Source organism: Sprattus sprattus, assembly GCF_963457725.1.
Source record: "Sprattus sprattus genome assembly, chromosome: 13".
Lineage (NCBI taxonomy): Eukaryota > Metazoa > Chordata > Actinopteri > Clupeiformes > Clupeidae > Sprattus > Sprattus sprattus.
In genome coordinates, this window is record NC_137911.1 from 28066490 (window position 1) to 28086489 (window position 20000).

The window sequence follows — 20000 nt, forward strand, 5'->3', positions numbered from 1 at the left end:
AGGAGAAGAGGGAGGAGGAGGAGGAGAGGGAGGAGGAGGAGGAGAGGGAGGAGGAGGAGGAGGAGGAGAGGGAGGAGGAGAGTCAGGAGGAGAGGGAGGAGGAGAGGGAGGAGGAGAGGGAGGAGGAGGAGAGGAGGGAAGAGAGGGAGGAGGAGAGGGACGAGTAAGTCATATCCAAAGAGGAGGACACCGGAGAGAGATGGAGGGGGAGATGGAGAGAGAGAGAGAGATGGAGAGAAAGATGGAGGGGGAAATGGAGAGAGAGATGGAGGGAGAGATGGAGAGAGAACTGAAAAACAGAGGGGAAGAGGAAATTGGGAGAAGAAAGAAAAGAAGGACAGAGTATTGGGAAATGTTTATTAAAAATAGTATTAGAGTATTACAGAAGGGAGATAACATATGTAGTGTGTGTGTGTGTGTGTGTGTGTGTGTGTGTGTGTGTGTGTGTGTGTGTGTGTGTGTGTGTGTGTGTGTGTGTGTGTGTGTGTGTGTGTGTGTGTGTGTGTGTGTGTGTGTGTGTGTGTGTGTGTGTGTGTGTGTGTGTGGCAGAGGGGAGGAAAACCATTCTGATCTGGTGTGTTTGTTTGTTTGTGTGGCCCTCAGGAGGCCTGCGAGGCCCTTTTGGCTGAGCTCACCGAGGAGGTCCGCCGTGACGAGGAACTGACCGATGCGTCCGAGGGAGCTGGCGTGGCCGTGGGCGTGGGCGTGTCCGATGTGGACGGGGGCGCGGCGGGGGGCTTCACGCTGGTGATCGACGGGCGCACGCTGGACTGGGCTCTGCAGGCGGAGCTGGAGGAGGCGTTCCTGGGGCTGACCCGCCGCTGCCGCTCGGTCATCTGCTGCCGCTCCACCCCCCTGCAGAAGAGCCAGGTGGTACGGCTCATCAGAGACACCCTGGGGGTCATGACCCTCGCCATCGGTGAGCGAGCGCACGCATGCGTGGGGGGGTTGTGTTGATGTGGGTGCTGGATAAAGTGTGAACAAGTGTGTTGTTGTCATGTGATGTGATGTGTTGTGTGTGTGTGTGTGTGTGTGTGTGTGTGTGTGTGTGTGTGTGTGTCTGTGTCTGTGTCTGTGTCTGTGTCTGTGTCTGTGTCTGTGTCTGTGTCTGTGTCTGTGTCTGTGTCTGTGTGTGTGTGTGTGTGTGTGTAGGTGATGGTGCAAATGATGTCAGTATGATCCAAGTGGCTGATGTGGGCATCGGTATCTCCGGACAGGAGGGCATGCAGGTGCAGACAAACTCACACACACAAACATACAGTATACACACGCACACACACACACATACTCGCACTCTCATGCAAACACACAGACACTCATACACATACTCTCATACTCGCACTCTAATGCAAACACACACACACTGCTCCCTTTAAAACATACATGTACTAATATTCTAGCATAGCACAATAGCAAACACACGCACAGAAATGTCAAAGATCTCGCATACATGCAGATGCACACCACACTCATTTCTCCACTTGTTTTCTTTCTGTTTGTCATTCTGTCTTCGTCCCTGTTGTCTCTCTCTCTCTCTTTCTCTCACCTACTCTTATCTCTCTCTCTCTCTCTTTCTCTCTCTCTCTCTCTTTCTCTCTTCCTCTCTTATCTCTCTCTCTCTTTCTCTCTTCCTCTCTTATCTCTCTCTCTCTCTTTCTCTCTTATCTCTCTCTCTTTCTCTCTCCTACTCTTGTCTCTCTCTTTCTCTCTCTCTCTCTCTCTCTCTCTCTCTCTCTCTGGCTCTCAGGCGGTGATGTCTAGTGATTTCGCTATCTCCAGGTTTAAGCACTTGAGGAAGTTGCTGCTGGTTCATGGCCACTGGTGCTACACACGGCTGGCCAACATGATCCTCTACTTCTTTTACAAGAATGTGGTGAGGACAGACAAACTGCTGCTTCTTATACACTTATCCACCAATGTTAACCAGTTCCAGTACAATCAGTACAAGTTCTAAATTAAACTTTATTGATGGTGACGTCTTCTGCAAGGTGTGAGAATGCAATATATGTATCTAATGCAAACTTCAGAAGATGCGTGTCTAACTGTGTTTGTCTCAAGTTGTTTCAAGTGGCTAAACTGGTAGTGGCAGGTATTATTAACACCGTCTTAACTGGTAGTGGCAGGTATTATCAACAACATCTTAACTGATAGAGCAAGGTATTATTAACACCATCTTAACTGGTATAGCAAGGTATTATTAACACCATCTTAACTGGTATAGCAAGGTATTATTAACACCATCTTAACTGGTAGTGCAAGGTATTATTAACACCATCTTAACTGATAGTGCCAGGTATTATTAACACCATCTTAACTGATAGTGCCAGGTATTATTAACACCATCTTAACTGATAGTGCAAGGTATTATTAACACCATCTTAACTGATAGTGCCAGGTATTATTAACACCATCTTAACTGATAGAGCAAGGTATTATTAACACCATCTTAACTGATAGTGCAAGGTATTATTAACACCATCTTAACTGATAGTGCAAGGTATTATTAACACCATCTTAACTGGTAGTGCAAGGTATTATTAACACCATCTTAACTGATAGTGCAAGGTGTTATCAACACCATCTTAACTGATAGTGCAAGGTATTATTAACACCATCTTAACTGATAGTGCAAGGTATTATTAACACCATCTTAACTGATAGTGCAAGGTATTATTAACAGCATCTTAACTGATAGTGCCAGGTATTATTAACACCATCTTAACTGATAGTGCAAGGTATTATTAACACCATCTTAACTGATAGTGCCAGGTATTATTAACAGCATCTTAACTGATAGTGCAAGGTTCAATAGCCTTGGAAAGAAAATACCAATTGGGAAAAAATGCATGTCTGTAAGTGAGCTTAGATAAAAGTGTCTACTAAATGAATACATGTAAAAGTAGTATGATTTAAACCTCTCTATATGTGTTGTTCTCTTTGCAGATGTACGTGAACCTGTTGTTCTGGTACCAGTTCTTCTGTGGTTTTTCGGGCAGCGTGATGACCAACTCTTGGGTCCTCATCTTCTTCAACCTCCTCTTCACTTCGGCTCCTCCGCTCATATACGGCATCCTGGACAAGGACGTCTCCATGGAAACGCTCCTCAACATTCCGCAAATCTACAAATCTGGACAGAATTCACAGGTTTTTCCATCTGATATTCTATATTTCTTTGAACGGGATGTGTGCACAATCTGCTGAAACACTTGACCTAAGTGGAAACTTTTTCATTTTTATGTATGCCATGCCAAGGGACAACCGATGAAAACTAGCTAACCAAGCTAATTCTTGTGCATTTACCTTTCCTGGGAAATGTTTATCAATGTGCACTGTCCCTTTTCAAATAAACGCATAAATAAAATAACACTTATATTGTATTTTGTGTTCCAGGCCTACCTGCCCTCCACCTTTTGGCTGTCCATCTTGGATGCCTTCTATCAGAGCGTGGTGTGCTTCTTCATCCCTTACTTTGTGAGTCTCACTAGTTCCCTTGTCAGTCATTTACTCTCACACCAGCATGAACATACAGTAGCTAGCCATCCCCAAGCTAGCTAGCTAGCATTGGTTGATGCCTGCACAGATTGCTGCTTCATGTTTAGCTGTTTGTATCTTCTATCAGATGATTACATCAGGTTTGTAAGGTTTACCAGGAGAGAAAAATGTATCCAATTAATTTGTAAATGCATGTACCAAGATCCAATAATATGCAACAATTAACAAAAGGTGTTTCACTATCCTCAAATACAGAACTTCTAAATTGTGCCTTATAAGTCTTCATTTGAATAAACGTGACTACGATTTGCACAAATTCATTTCGAAATAATAGACAGAAATAATAATACAAGACTAACACCTAATGCCTTTGTTTGGAGAGGGGCACATTTGTGTGGATCAAGACCTGTTTGTGTGGATCAAGACCTGTTTTGTGTGGATCGTGAAAAAGCGAAAAGATTACATCAGTGGAAGCTTGGATGATTGTGTGTCTGATGATTCACAAATGCAGATTCAACCCACAGACATTTCACTGCACGTCAGCTGCGCTCCCAAAGAATGATCTGTTTTTTACTAATTATAAAGTATATATTTGCAAATAGACATGAATTTGAACAAATCATAGTATGTTTATTCAAATGATAACTTGTAAGGTGTTCTGTATTTGTGGATAGAAAAATACTTTTGGAAAAGGTTGCGTATTTGAACCCGGGTCCCAATGGGCATTCAAGCCTGGTCGGGGCCGCTGCTTGCGCCCCAGTTCCCCCACAACCATCACATTGCTTTGTCTGTCTGCTCACTGGGTCATTCAGACGGCCACATCACAGTGTGGAAAAGAACAGTGATGAATGCCAGTCTTCAAGCAGCTATTTGACTGAAGGTTATTTCTAGCCTCCTAACAAACCATCACATTGTTTTGTCTGTCTGTTTACCAGGCCTACGCCAGATCTGACATCAGCGTCTTCTCCTTCGGCTCACCGGTCAACAGCGCCGCCCTCCTCATCATCCTGCTGCACCAGGTCATCGAGAGCCGCACACTGGTGAGCCAATCAGGGCTTCGCATGCGTAGCGGACAGCTGGTCAGATGTCCTGAAGCGGTGCATTGTGGGACACAAACATGCTTTGAAGCCATGCATTGTGGGACACAAGCAAGCTTTGAAGTGGTGCATTGTAGGACACAAACATGCTTTGGAACATGACCAACTGCCAGATGAAATCGTTAAAAGTGTGCTGCATAATACGGGTTATTATTTATAATAATTAATATAAATAAAATTGGAAGAACCGACTAAGACAGTGGCCTACCTGACAAATAAAAATGTGTTTGCATTTACACCATTCAGTCAGGTAGGAGACTAGAAGGGAGTGGTGATAAGACCACACTCCAAGGTTATGGCAGAAAGGGTATACAATGGGGGGATTCACCTGTGGGGGAGCAGGTCCTCTGAGAGGGGTGGGGGTGAAAACAAGACAAAAGGTAAGGGGGGGGGGGGGGGGGGGGGGTTGCCCATAGCAACGAGCGAGGCTATCTGGGGGAAAGGAGTTCAGACGCTACAGGAGAACCTGAACTCTCACATAAGCCAATTAATGCTAATGAGTCAGGTAGGTCTCAGTTATTGGCTCTTACTGAGACAAACAGTACATAACCATGGGAACGGGTAACAGTGTAGGATTATACAAAATGGACTCTTCCAAAAGTACTCATGTTCAAGCCTGACGCAACAGGAAAAAAACGGCAATATTTGGTTTCATCAATTCTATTTGCATAAAGAACTCTTCTTTTTCCTCAGCGGAAGCCGTGAAACGGCAACAAATTAATTTGAAAATACATATTGAAAATTATTTGAAAATATAAGAAATGTCTTGTAATGCATTTGCAAGTAACTGTATAATAATCCCTTTGAGTGGATTGATGAAAACTTAGTGTGAAAACTGTGTTTGATTATCCTTATAATTTGTTGGCACTGTAAAGTGATCCTTGCAGTGCATACAGCTCAAGTTTACAGTGCCTCCTAGGATAAGTAGCACAGCTGCTTGGAATGTCTAGTAGCTTAGCCTTGCTTACATCATGTACATGTAGTAACCTTTTGTGCCTGTGTCACATGTGTGTTTTTTCAGACATTGTTGCATGGGATTATACTGATAGGCAGCGCACTATTCTACTACGCCTTTGGTCTGGTGTTCAGTGCACTGTGTGTCACATGCAACTCTCCCACAAACCCCCTGGGCATTGAAACACACTTCATGTCTGACCCTGTCTACTACTGCGTGTGTGTACTTACAACAGTGGTGGCCCTGATGCCCAGGTATGCAAACCCACACACACACTCACTTGCACGCGCACACGCACACACACACACACACACACACACACACACACACACACACACACACACACACACACACACTCACACTCACTTGCATGCGCAAAAACACACAGATTTACATGTTCTTTCACAGTTATGTCACAAAATAAAAACACAGGTTATTGTGTGTAAAACATGCCCTCTGATTGCCCCCCCCCCCCCCTCTCTCTCTCTCTCTCTCTCTCTCTCTCTCTCTCTCTCTCTCTCTCAGAATCTTGGCCCGTGCGTTCTGTAACACCATCAGCCCATCAGATACAGTAAGGGCGGGCCTTATGGACAAACTCTGCCCAGAGGAGTACTTGGTGTGTGTCAGTCAATGGAAAGACTGCGTCCAGCCAAACACCGTCCAAAACCCCGTACCACCCCATCCCAGCCTCAGCATCAACGCAGACCCTCCGCACACCACAGAGTGCCTCCCAGAAGCCTGCTCTGTGCTCTCTTGATCAGAGGACAGAATCTGAAACCAGCAACTGGCCAAAGCCATACACGTGTCTGCACGGAGATTGGCAGAAGCAGTTTGTCCTGCAAGACAGGTGTTCCAGATCAGCTGGGTTTCAATGAGAGACAGAGGGACATGGATGCATTGTCAAGGGAGAGAACATTCTGTTGAGATGGCTGTGTCTTTTATACTGTGGCAGACACTTTAATGAAATGCATCTACTGAACAAGTAAATGTGACTGTTTGGGGACAAAACGCTTGTTTTCCCACAGCCATGTAAACTGGCCATTGGTAATGGTTATAATTATATGGTAAACCTGGATAATGTGGACAATAGGCTTGATTCATTGAAGTGAACCGAAACCTCCCACTTAAACTGAAAATGATTGACCTTGAATGTTACTGAATAGTCTTATAATTGGGTTGATTAACATGTCAGGTGATATGAATGATCTAAATAGTTCATGCAGTCATGTGTTTGTTAACTTTTTGCTATGTGTTCGAACGTTTTTATATTTTCAGTTTGTCTGGTGAATGTTTACATTGCCACCTGGTGGCATGCAGCAGAATGGGTCCAAAGTGGCAACCCTTGAACTTTACTTCAATCTACTGCTACTCTGTTCAAGCCTTTACCAAAGGCCATCTACTCTCAAGCCTTTACCAAACCAAAAGCAGCTGTGATTTGGAACAACTGATGAATCCATCCTAATGAATTTGGGAAGATGAACTAATGAACTAACTCTGCTCATTTTGTTTTGTTTGCATACTGTGTTCAACCTGTCCCAAATGCGCTATTTTACATTATTTATAAGGGCAAAATACTTTCTGACTGAAGAACTGAAGTACATCACAATGATGAGGAGTTTCAGGAGTTTAGGTGATCTCATCTGAGCCTCGTCGTTTGTTTAATAATTGTTTTAAGCAGCCATTCAAGTTCTTTTCTCATGAAATAATCTGAATCAAAGAAGTCCTGAATTTCAACGCCTTACTACATGTAATCTTTTTTTTATGTTTGAACTACACACCCCAGTAACGCATGGAGATTTGTATAGACACAGCCCTCAGTATTTTTGATACGAATACATACATGGTTTCCACCTACAATGGAGTGTATTGCAATAATTTTGAAAACTGTGAATATCACATCACAATTGTGTGATATTTGTAATACTGGCTGATATTTATACTGTGGCCGTTATACTGGCCACTAAGTACTGTAATGTTGATAAAAAATATTTTGAAAAGTGGAATTCTCGGTGTGGTCTGTTTTGTGACAGCAGTCAAGATACAATGTTTATGTTAGGCCTACTCTTTTTTATGACTGCTGTCTAAGCATTTTCTTCGACGAGCCATCACAAACTTTATCATGCTGTGCGTTCGGGAGCATACGTTCTTAGATTGCAGAATCCCCCCCCCCCACACACACACACACACATTTAAATACTCCGACCTTTCATAGGCGTGTCCTTACAACTTCCCTATTTTGACACATGGTGGTATAGTTCGAATGCCTGGTTGCCCTTTGTGCTGTAAGTCAACTTTATCTGTTTATGTAATGGATAAATCACCATCAGGCACTACCGAGATCGAGAGGTCTTTCGGTGTACGTCTGTAACAAGTGCGTCTGATGAACACTTGCAGCCAGAGGATGAGTGTGGGCAGTTCAACGCGCTCGGATGGAGAACTCATGGACGAGCTGGAGTCGGTCAGGTGAGCCTAGTGTGAATTGTTCTTTTGCGGCGAATGTGTTAACTTTAAGAACGTGTAGGAATGTATACGCCTAAACGCGCTTCTTAGGCCTACTACTTAAAACACTAGATATATCTGTCGATTGCCTTGTCAGTCGTCTGTCTGTCTGGAAAGATAGCCTACCTTAGTAGCCTGATCTTATTTAGTTTCGCTTCTGGTTGTACTTGGAGTCAGGGAGAAACCCAGTAGGTTTTAGTTTAAGAAAGAATAGTTGTGGATTAGGCCTGTTATGTAACATGAACATAAGACGCACATCGGCTATTAGAATGTTTGATTGAGTCGGCTACAGAAAGGTAAAAGATGGTGTTGTTAGAAGGGACATTGTAAGTGTGCTCAGGGGTATTTAAAACGTGTAAATGGTCATTGTGTGGTGGTGCAGATATCCTTGGCAGTGTGTATGTAGAGCCTTCGTTTGAAAGTAGTTGTTTTTTTGTCTTAATACCATAACAAACACATTTAACTGTGCAACATTTTTTTCATCTATTCTATTTAGAAATGTGTGCAATGCTTTATTTTAACACCAAATAAAATGTCAATTTATAGTTGTATATTCTATAGGAAGCCATGAAGTAGATCACTAGCAGAACATTTGTGTTTTGGTCTAAACCTGGTCCAACATTAAAGAGTAGAGCAAGCTGTGGCTCCAGCTGTTTCTGGGCAGATAGATGGTGAAGTGGGGGACAGGAAATGTTGGGTGTATGGTGACAGGAAGTCTTCATCCCTACAGTCAGCAAGCAGAATATAACTTTAATATCTGCAACCTCTGAGGTCAAACTCCCGGCTGCTGTAAGTTAACAGATACAGAAAATGCCCTCATGGAATGATCCCATTCAGAGGTTTGTTTTTGTGTTGGCTGCACATGCCAGTCATGTGTGAAGGTGGTATGTCATTTACACACATTCCTATGGTCATCAGTCAGAACAAGCAGAACACCATTTAAAGAACAGTTTCGTCACTAAGTTGTCATGCAAGGTTTGTGAGATAAAATGTGTGACTTGGCTAACGCCATCCTGCTGACATACTGTATACGCATGTGCTTATTTGCACATAAAAACTAGATGTTCTCAACTTCAATGTTAATGTTGTCAAGATTGGGAATGTGAGGTTTAAGACTTTGAATTAACCTTATGAGGTTCATTTAATCACCTAATGTGTATTAAAATGCTAAAGCATGATGATGTGACCTTCCGATTTGGTATTGACTTAATCAAGAAACTTCCAAAGATCTCCCGAAACAAAATCTGCAAAGGATAGCCCAATCCCTGCACTTGGATTGGAGTTGGTGGACACCTACATTTTCAGCAAGCAAGAAAAGCGAACATTGCTCACTGCTCCTTCAATCACAGTTCAGTAAAAGAACCCTCATGAACACTCTAACGGTCTCTTTTGCAGCTGGTATCATTATGACCTCACTCGCCACGCCACTGAAGCCTTGCTCCTGTCTAACGGGATGGATGGCAGCTTTCTCCTCAGAAATAGCCAGAGAGGGCCTGACTGTTACGCCCTCTCTGTCAGGTCAGCACATCACCCTTCCATCAATTACAATCAATCTCAATAATGATAGTACTAATTGTGTTGACGTGGTGCTTTTCAAGCCATTAATCTGGTAATGAAGTCAAATGATGAGGTGAGTTATGACAAAGATTTTACAGTTATGTCCAATAATATTGTAAGGGAATGGCTATCTACACTATGCATGGTGCTATAGTATACAAGTACAGTCTGTGTCTGGGGTGTAAAATGCATTAATTTCAGTGTTTCTGGTCCATACTAAATTTTATTTTAAGTGTGCTCTTTTTAAAGAAGTGGAATCAATGGGGGTGGTATCATTAGAAGACTAGAACGTAAATGACAAAGTCAGACTCTAATTATTTTTGACTAGTGACAGATTGTTTGGACAAATTGTGTTACAGTTAGTGAGAGAGTAGACGTTGTGAAAAGAAAACAAACAGGTTTGCTGCAATAGAGGTGTTGGATGGAATCGGCTCACTTCTCCTATCAAGTTCTCTTCTTTTATCTTGCCTTCTTGTTTTCACTTCTCCTTTCTGTAGATGTGTATGCATTATTTAGTTTTAAAGGAATAGTTTTTGGATTGTAATGTTCACCCCCTTCATATGACAATAAGTGACAATTTTGGTAGCAATATAGTCCAAAAACCTTAAGGCCTTAGAACTTGGATCCTAAGTTTCCTGTGCAGGTTATTCATATATGAGTGCAGTACCTCTTCCTCTTTACCTCATTACATTGCCTTAGGTTTGTTTTGGTTCAATTGAGGTAACCAGCCATCGCTGAATCTTTCCGTCTGTGGGTCGGAAGTATCAGAATAGAACCGAAAAGCATTTATTGTCCTTGTATTTGCACACAACGAGATTTGGAGCATCATTAGCAAACCTTCAGTGTTTTTGTGGTCCTTCAGGGCAAAGGACTCGGTGAAACATTTTCACGTGAGACGGATCGGTGGGCGATACTCTTTTGGCTTCAATGAGTTTCAGTCCTTGTTGGAGTTCACCGGCCATATGGCCAACCAGCCACTCCTTGGTAGTGAGTCAGGTACTCGAAAAATGTCTACACACACTCTCTTCCTCATTCACGGGCACACAAACTTCCACTCAATCAAAGACGTTCATACAATTGTACTGTCTCTCTCTGTATGTCTTTTGTGTTTTTTGACCTCTTGTCTCTCTGTTTCTCCACCTAGGAAACCTTATAGTTCTGAAGCACCCATACCCACGTGAGGTGGAGGAGCCCTCCATCTACGAGTCTGTGTGCGTGCACACTGCTATGCAAACTGGCCGAAGACACTCAGATCTGGTGTCTACTGCTCCAGCTGTACGTCTCCCTCTCCCTGTCTCTCTCCCTTTCTCTCTCTCTCTCTCTCTCTCTCTCTCCCTCTCCCTCTCCCTCTCCCTCTCTCTCTCTCCCTCTCCCTCTATTCCTCCCTCTCTCCCTCTCCCTCTCCCTCTTCCTCTCCCTCTCTCTCTCCCCCTCCCTCTCTCTCCCGCTCCCTCTCTCTCCCTCTCCCTCTCCCTCTCTCTCTCTCCCTCTCTCCCTCCCCCTCCCTCTCTCTCTCTCTCCCTCTCTCCTTCTCCCTCTCTCTCTCTCTCTCTCTCTCTCCCTCTCCCTCTCCCTCCCTTCCTCCCTCCCTATCCCTCTCCCTCTCTCTGCCCTGTTAGTTTCAGATGTGTGTATGTTGCCATCTGACCTTCTCTGGGCCTTCACTGCTAACGTCTATGCATTTTCTGTTCCTACTTCCATGTGCCCATGACCACACTCTTGTGTATTTGCAGCTGGGCACTAAAGAGGGCTACCTGGTGAAGCAGGGCGCTATCTTCAAGGTAAAATGAACAGGGGCTTAATACCTAAATATTCACTAGGGTTTATGATTAAATGGATCTTCAGTCCATGCACAGGGTTACAGCTGAGGATTGTTTCAGACCTCATAATCTCAAACAGAGGTGCAATACAATTTGTTTATTTGATCAAGAGGGACAGTGTACATTCATAAACATTAAGATGTAAATGCACCCAATTATAGCCAAAAGGCTAGTTTCCATTGGCAGTCCCCATGCCAGAGTGACAAAGGCTATACAACCTAAAAAAAATTAGATAAATCATTTTTAAAAAAATCCCAATATACAAGTTCTACTGCTTAGGTCCTCACTTGTGTTTTGTGTCAGCTAGCTGGATTGCTTACTGTAATCAGATCTGTTCAGGATGGATCACTTGAAGATCATTGATAACACGTAACTCTGCTTTCCTCAGACCTGGAAAGAACGCTGGTTCACACTAAACAAAAATGAGCTAAAGTACTTTAGGGATAAAGTGGTGAGTTTTGTGATCTTTTTTTTGTCTCCTCTGCTTTGTTCTTATTATTTTTCATGATGTTATATTTATTATTGTTCACCTTATCTCATAATCCATTTCAGTTTGCAGAGCCTATTCGGACACTGGACCTAACAGCATGTACGGCAGTGCAGTTTGACTACAGTCAAGAAAGGGTTAATTGTTTTTGGTGAGCCCTATTTACATTCTACAACACAGTGTGGAAGAGACCAGTTCCACACAGCTGTTGAACTGTCCAAGTGTGTGTGTGTGTGTGTGTGTGTGTGTGTGTGTGTGTGACATGTGCTGTGTGCGTGTGTGGGGTGCGTGTGTGTGTGATAGTCTGTGGGTGGTTGCTGAACTTGATTTCCTGCCTGGGGATGTGATTTGTAAAATAGGGAAGTTGGGGACAGAAACAGAAACACCTTCAACTGAAAATGTTTAGTTCTGGGCCATCACCCTACTCTACACTATCGACACTAGAGATAGTCCACTGTAATAGTCACCAAACCCACTATCTGGTGACACCACGGATACTCCACTGTAATAGTCATCAAACCCTCTCTCCTCTCGACACCAGATACTCCACTGTAATAGTCACCAAACCCTCTCGACTCTCGACACCAGATACTCCACTGTAATAGTCACCAAACCCACTCTCTCCTCTCAACACCACACATACTCCACTGTAATAGTCACCAAACCCACTCTTTGCTCCAGCATCTCCCAACTGTTATGTGTTTGTGTCATACCATCGTCATCATCATAATTGTCATACCCAATCACTGTTCTCCACCTGTAACTACCTAAGTTGCATCAATTTATTCTTTTTTTCTCCAATATTCCTTTTTTCCTTCCTCACCTCGTTCCTCCTCTCCCGGTCTCTTTCTCAGTCTGGTGTTTCCCGAGCGCACATTTTACCTGTGTGCAAAGACTGGAGTGGAGGCTGACGAGTGGATAAAGATCCTGCGCTGGAAGCTAGTACGTGCTCATTGCTCAGACACGCATTAAATGAAGTGCTGTTTAATGTGAAATGGTTCTGTTCCAAACCTGTCTTGCGTACTGGCACATTTATTAATTTATTATTTATCAGGATTAGATCATATTAAAATGAGAATCACACCTTTACCTAGAATGTTTATCGGGACTCCTAAATATAGTCACGATAAGTCATTTCAGTGTTTCAGTGAAGTGTACATGTTCATCTCCTTGTGTGTCAGTGACCCCCTGATGTATTTTCCTATCCTCTCCTTCTATGTAGACCCAGGTAAGAAAAGGCAAATGATGGAAAGAATGGAAAAAATGAAAAAACAGTGGACTGCTTCGGAACCAGTGAACGGTTAAACCAGAGGTTCAAGTCACGAGCATTCAGGAATGTGTGCTGAACCATACCCTGTTGTTACGACAACGGGCAGAGGCGGACGTAAGAGGTGGATTCCCATACCTCATAGCTCCTGGTATTTATTCCACCTCAGTCACTTCCGTGAAAACTTCAGAAAATGTCACTACATTTAATGAAGTGACAGGTGTTGGAAACATAGACCCTTTAGCTCGTCCTGGAGCAGATTTTCCTGAGGCGAAGTGAGACGTCATGACTGCCCTGTCACTACTGTCTCTATGGAATTCCTGAGCCATGGCAACTAGTAGAGTGAGGTATCAGCAAGGCTATGATTAGACGGCCGATTCCCAGGGAGCTCGGAGACTTTGTCAAGAGTTTGTAAATGCAGAGCAGAACTCAGGGAGCAACCGTAAAGCAAACGTGTGCAGCTAAAGATGTTTTTTGTGTGACTGTGTTATTGCCTTGGACGAACACTCATCTGCAGCTGACATCACTGTCTTGGTCAAAGTCAAATGTATTTATAAAGCACATTTAAAAACAACTCGCGTTGGCCACAGTGCTCATGACATAGGACATACATGTGTGTAGACTGTCGAATGTATATGGTTTACCTTTTGATGCCAAGTTTTAGAACGAAAACTGCAAAGGATCAGCGTCTGTCTTTTGTATTTTACTGTTTTGTTGTAAATGTGATCTTAGTCTTGACAGGCTAGACTGTGGTTGCTGAAGAGAGCACTTGTATAACAGAAAGCAGTAACGAACAGAACAAATCCATACTCATTAAAATGTACTGGAGCTAATGGCGTCTTTACTTGCTAAAGCAGACTTACAGTTAATCTCTACAGCTCCATTTCATGATGGGATTTAAGCCAGATGCTATTTCCAGTAAGCCTACAGTAATATTTGAACTAATCGGCTATCCCTGGCCGTATGTGTTGTCATTTTCAAAGTGTTATGAAAGTTGCACCCATAGGTTTGCACAACAATCCTGTTTTAAATAAATAAATAAATAAACAAACAAACAAAAAAACTTGTACTCACTCTACTATACTAACACTTATACCCTAATGGTAGTACCCATCAACCTTGTCATTTTACAATAAAGCCCCAAGGTGCTGACTCCACACGTGTAAATCTGTAAATAGTGCTACATGAAATTCATGGACATTCCATGACTTGATGAATAGCACTATAGGAAATCACTAGACCGAAGTGAGGGTAAAAGAAAAAAAGCATCATCCGCTTTCTGTTTTTCTCAGTCATGGAGATTTACCATGTGTGTAAACGGCAAAGATTATATTTACCATGTGTGTATACGGCAAAGATGATATTTACCATGCGTGTATACGGCAAAGATTATATTTACCATGCGTGTATACGGCAAAGATGATATTTACCATGCGTGTATACGGCAAAGATTATATTTACCATGTGTGTATACGCCAAAGATGATATTTACCATGTGTGTATACGCCAAAGATTATATTTACCATGTGTGTATACGCCAAAGATGATATTTATCACGTGTGTATACACCAAAGATGATATTTACCATGTGTGTAAACACCAAAGATGATATTTACCATGTGTGTAAACGCCAAAGATTATATTTACCATGTGTGTATACGCCAAAGATTATATGTACCATGCGTATATACGCCAAAGATGATATTTTTATTATTAGAAGAAAGTATAACACAAGCAGAGCAGGTTACATTCAACAACATACAGCATCAAAGACTTACAGATACATAAACTAGAGCCACAGCCAACATTATGTGTGAGTGAGTGAGCATGTGTGTGTGTCTGAGTGTGTGTGTGTGTGTGTGTGTGTGCGTGTGTGTGTGTGTACAGACACACAGGTCTATGAAGTCCTCCACGGTTGCAGTTGTGCACTGTCCATAAACCCATGCAGGTGTGCAAATGCTTTGGGCCTTTTGCTCCATGAGTGGGTTGGGTGGGTCTTATACAACCTCCACCACTTGCCTTAGCTCTTCAATCAGGGGGCCGAGCTCCTTTTCCAGACTGATGATTAAACCTGCACACAGTGTTCCAATGGCCCACATTAGAATCTAGAGACACACAGTGTTCCAATAGAACCACATTAGATTCTAGACAGTGTTCCAATAGCCCACATTATATTCATCTAGAGACACACAGTGTTCCAATGGCCCACATTAGATTCTAGAGACACACAGTGTTCCAATAGAACCACATTAGATTCTAGACAGTGTTCCAATAGCCCACATTATATTCTAGAGACACACAGTGTTCCAATAGCCCACATTATATTCTAGAGGCACACAGTGTTCCAATAGCCCACATTAGATTCTAGAGACACAGTGCCCACATTAGATTCTAGAGACACACAGTGTTCCAATAGCCCACATTAGATTCTAGAGACACACAGTGTTCCAATGGGGTTGGCAAGTGTGACGTCACGGATCCAAATCCTCAGCTGCCAAAGTATACTGTAATGTTAAAGCCAATATTTACGGTTGCATTGTAAAACGCCTGCTAAGGTTACGAAGGCAAGGAACACCTTGTTGAAAAGACGAGACCACAAGGATTCATCTACATTTTAAAGTAAGTCGATCAGACCTTTATATCTCATTCAATGAACTCCATTAAAGTGCGACTAACAAAAAGGACCCAGTGCTGTTTGTGCTAACGTTAGCCACGCTACAATTTCAAACAGAGTTGTGAGTATGAATGTTATGACAGGTGGCAGCTTGAAAGGGAAAGTTCAGGCTTCCATGAAGAAAAAAAGAATATGAGGTGGAGGTGAGGAGAAACATTAGCTAAAATATGTGGGTGTCGACTAGAAAACTGATGTAACTGTTCGATGTTGACGTTTACTATGTTAAAATTGCTAGCGATGGATCCGGAAGTGACGATTTTGGTCTTTGTGACGCATCGACTGGCCAACCCTATAGCCCACATTAGATTCTAGAAACACACAGTGTTCCAATAGAACCACATTAGATTCTAGAAACACACAGTGTTCCAATAGCCCACATTAGATTCTAGAAACACACAGTGTTCCAATAGAACCACATTAGATTCTAGACTCACAGTGTTCCAATAGAACCACATTAGATTCTAGACTCACAGTGTTCAAATAGCCCACATTAGATTCTAGAGACAAACAGTGTTCCAATAGAACCACATTAGATTCTAGACTCACAGTGTTCCAATAGAACCACATTAGATTCTAGACTCACAGTGTTCCAATAGAACCACATTAGATTCTAGACTCACAGTGTTCCAATAGAACCACATTAGATTCTAGACTCACAGTGTTCCAATAGAACCACATTAGATTCTAGACTCACAGTGTTCCAATAGAACCACATTAGATTCTAGACTCACAGTGTTCCAATAGAACCACATTAGATTCTCGACTCACAGTGTTCCAATAGCCCTACAGCCTAGAGATTACTGGAAGGCCAGCAGTAGTTGTAAGATATAAGACGACAAATGTACGCAAACATGTTTCAATATGGTGCTTGTTACCTGACAAATGGAAAGCGTTTTAGAGTCTCTGTTTATACCTGTGTTTGCACTACTGCTTGCGATGAAACTGATGACCAGGGGTAACCGGTTAAACTGCACGATCTGTTGGAAAGAGAAACCAGATCTCGTCAGGTTAAGCATACCAACAGAGGGGCGTGTCTCTGTATAAGCTGCAGCATGACTTCATATTCACTTTCAGATTGCATAGGAATCCTCCTAGGTTTTTTTTTTTTTTTTTTAAATGGTGTTAAATTGATGACTCTTAGCACGTATTATTGATTTTTCACTTTCATTATAATCAAGGCCTTCCATACAATCTCACATTAATATTTTTGCACAGGTGTTCTGATATGCAGGATTCCACAAACTGTATAGGGCCACCTGGTGGTTAAATGTGAAGACATGATAGTTTGTAGTAGCGGGCAGATAATGTTATAGGTCTCCCATCAAGGTTTTGCTTTGTGTGTGTGTGTGTGTGTGTGAGTGTGAGTGTGAGTGTGAGTGTAGGCATGTGTGTGTGTGTGTGTGTGTGTGTGAGGGTGAGTGTAGGCATGTGTGTGTGTGTGTGTGTGTGTGTAAGCGTGTGTGTAAGCGTGTGTGTGTAAGCGTGTGTGTGTAAGCGTGTGTGTGTAAGCGTGTGTGTGTAAGCGTCTGTCTGTGTGTGTGTGTGTGTAGGCCTGTAGGCGTGTTTGTATGTTTGTGTGTGTGTATATGTGTAGATGGAAAGCATGGGTTCGTACCTGGTATGTGTTGTAGTAGCATATAATGCTTTTGTTTTTCGAGAGGCCCAGTTTGCTCCCCTGGTCAGTGGCGAGTGCAAACGTGGACAAGAAGCCCGGCCGGAGTGCATATTCTGGAGCGTTGTCATTGGCAACTACAGGAAAACAACATCACAGACTGTTTAATGAGGGGGACGGATTTAACAAGATTACTCCTTTCGAAGTTGAACAAGTGTCCTCCTGTTCAAGATCTCTCTCTCTCTCTAATTACACTGCTGACACCAAGGTGGCAGTCACATGAGTGTGACAACCGAAACAAAACAGCAACAGTCCCCTACTCCAAACTAACCACTTCTGACTTTGACATTATGACAAACAAGTTACTCAACAACTGTCCCAACACAGTCAAACATCAAGCAAGTGCAACACAAGACAAAGCAAGCCGACAAATAAGCTACTTACTAGTTCGGCAGACAGTAGAAAGCCGGGCGGCGTCAGGCAATCTTACATTTAGCAGTTTTATGCCTATGGGCCCTGGTATAGCAACGGCACGGAGGCGATTCTCCATATTAAAAGTCATTGTAGCGCCCCAATTTTTTTCAAGCTGGTATTTTAAGGTAAAACTGCTTATCCTAACCCTAAAGTATAATTGTTGCATACTGTTACTTTAAGGAAAGAACTACGAATGACACTCTCATGATTTCTCAGCACTGAATGAGCAGTTATATTACCTTTGATGACTGGAACGCCATCTCTGTCCGTGACTACAATTGCATGGAGGCCCTCGACACTACACAAGGGGAAGAAAGGAATCATCAGGCCCAAAGTTTCTCAAGATCCTGTTTTCATTTTCCAAAAACATTTCTGGTCAAACATAAACTGCCCACATACTTTTCCATCTATGACATGACATTCGTATAGTATGAACTTCCCATGCAACTTGTGTATGTATAGACATACTACATTCCTCACACAACTGGCGAGAGAAAAAACAAATGACACGGTGATATACTGATAACAATTGCATAGTGATAGCATACTGGTTGTATCAAAATCACTACAACACAGATATGAGCATTATGACTATCAGTTAACACAATCCGTTAACACAATCCGTTAACACAATTTTTTGCTGACAGAAGTTTTAAATTGCCTGCAAACATGCAATTAACAACTTCTGTCAACGAAGGTATGTTGCACCCTCTAGAGGCGTCACTCTGGCGTTGAAACAGTTTGTGTTATTGAAGTTACTATACCTGGGCAATTGTTTATACAAGTATCTCTTCAAGTCCTGCAAAAGTGGATAAGAGGAATGCAGAACATTACACATTTAGACTGCAGATTTTTGATGATTGAAACAAACAGCTACATGAAGTCTCCTGTCAACACTGTTCAAGGAAAACCAAAATAATTTCTATAAAACACACTGCTAGTCCCAAAGAATACTTACATCTGCCATGTTCAAATGAACGGCACGTTGAGCTGTTCCCCCCGCCACTTAGAAATGAAAACATGGAGATTGAGAGTAAACTGTTGTAAGAAACATCATGAAAAACAGCTATCTTAAGTTAGCTCGACTATGCTAGCTAGCTAGTTAAATATTCCACGGAACAGAAGAGTTCTCTGATGTAACGATATATCGTGAGCCATACAAAACCGACATAAAGGAGACCTACCCATAACCATTCCAGCACCTCTAAAAATGTATAAAAACTGTAAACAAAAACGTACCTTTGATTATCTGTATTAGCCGCACAGTACTTGTGTGGGAACGTCACATGACAGATTGTAGGCACAGTTTCCGTGTACGTAGTTTCCGTGATAAAGCAGCGGTCCCCTTCTTTCACGGCATTAATGCACTACATTTACGCAACCCACCATCGGCGTTAAAATTGCGCATGTTTAAACTTGGAGCTCAATATAGAAGAGAGAATAAATGAAAGGGTCATTAAAAAGCGTAATTATGTGTATCTCACAAGCATGAGTAGCCTGTCACATCAAAATGATTGTCATTGTCGAACATTGTCAGTTTGCTTGTGGTCTTTTTATGAGTCAAAGAAAGCCTTATGTCCTTTATAGACATTTGCTATGTCAAAACATTCTTTGGCTTTGCGATGCTTTTCTTTGGAGCTTTGTATGTATCTGTGGGATTAGTTGTATTAGTTAAAAACCCTGTCTCCCCCTTCCTACTGAATGATCCCTGTGAGACAATCCCTTTGTGCCTTTGAGCCGTGTGTGAAGGAAACCACATTCCTTCTCTTGTAGTAATCAAAATTCAAATACAAACTCTGAGTACATATACACATATGCATATAGAGCATGATATTTTGTCTGGTATGTTTCAGAACACCACAATTACGGCACAGCGTTCTAGAAATAGTCTCAGGAGTTCTCTGTGTATGTGTGTGTGTATGTGTGTGTGTTGTGTGTGTGTGTGTGTTTGTGTGTGTGTGTGTGTGTGTGTGTGTGTGTGTGTGTGTGTGTGTGTGTGTGTGTGGTGTGTGCGCGCCCGCAAGCAAGTGTGTATGTGTGTGCGTGTGTGTGTGTGTGTGTGTGTG

The 20000-nt window shown here is 42.5% G+C and overlaps 3 protein-coding genes across 4 annotated transcripts in view; 2 read left to right on the forward strand and 1 right to left on the reverse strand.

The window, feature by feature from the left end:
- Nucleotides 1-6301, forward strand: part of atp10d (ATPase phospholipid transporting 10D) — a gene marked incomplete at both ends in the record, with an annotated part of 22622 nt that extends 16321 nt beyond the window's left edge. Inside the window, 8 exons of the mRNA XM_080850266.1 lie at nucleotides 604-919; nucleotides 1153-1229; nucleotides 1748-1873; nucleotides 2944-3144; nucleotides 3391-3471; nucleotides 4428-4532; nucleotides 5611-5798; nucleotides 6103-6301. Coding sequence (XP_080706392.1) covers nucleotides 604-919; nucleotides 1153-1229; nucleotides 1748-1873; nucleotides 2944-3144; nucleotides 3391-3471; nucleotides 4428-4532; nucleotides 5611-5798; nucleotides 6103-6301 — 1293 coding nt within the window. The remainder of the gene's footprint in view (nucleotides 1-603; nucleotides 920-1152; nucleotides 1230-1747; nucleotides 1874-2943; nucleotides 3145-3390; nucleotides 3472-4427; nucleotides 4533-5610; nucleotides 5799-6102) is intronic.
- Nucleotides 6302-7924: 1623 nt separating this feature from the next.
- On the forward strand, nucleotides 7925-14382 carry dapp1 (dual adaptor of phosphotyrosine and 3-phosphoinositides; the record flags this gene model as incomplete). Its single annotated transcript, XM_080850267.1, has 10 exons — nucleotides 7925-8007; nucleotides 9439-9561; nucleotides 10463-10596; nucleotides 10745-10875; nucleotides 11334-11381; nucleotides 11809-11871; nucleotides 11973-12058; nucleotides 12762-12849; nucleotides 13130-13135; nucleotides 14353-14382. 10 exons carry the CDS (start codon nucleotides 7925-7927, stop codon nucleotides 14380-14382), a joined length of 792 nt encoding a protein of 263 aa, XP_080706393.1.
- A 487-nt stretch (nucleotides 14383-14869) lies between these two features.
- lamtor3 (late endosomal/lysosomal adaptor, MAPK and MTOR activator 3) lies at nucleotides 14870-19230 on the reverse strand (the record flags this gene model as incomplete). 2 transcript variants are annotated; one of them, XM_080850030.1, is made up of 7 exons in its annotated part: nucleotides 14870-15245; nucleotides 16762-16825; nucleotides 17464-17597; nucleotides 18174-18232; nucleotides 18699-18733; nucleotides 18893-18939; nucleotides 19174-19230. In XM_080850030.1, the coding sequence occupies 6 exons, from the start codon at nucleotides 18899-18901 to the stop codon at nucleotides 15172-15174; spliced, it is 375 nt and encodes a 124-aa protein (XP_080706156.1). In that variant the 3' UTR covers nucleotides 14870-15171. The 2 variants fall into 2 exon arrangements, with proteins under 2 accessions (XP_080706156.1, XP_080706155.1); XM_080850029.1 differs by lacking the exons at nucleotides 18893-18939; nucleotides 19174-19230 and having other exon boundaries at nucleotides 18699-18772.
- Between the last annotated feature and the right edge of the window lie 770 nt (nucleotides 19231-20000).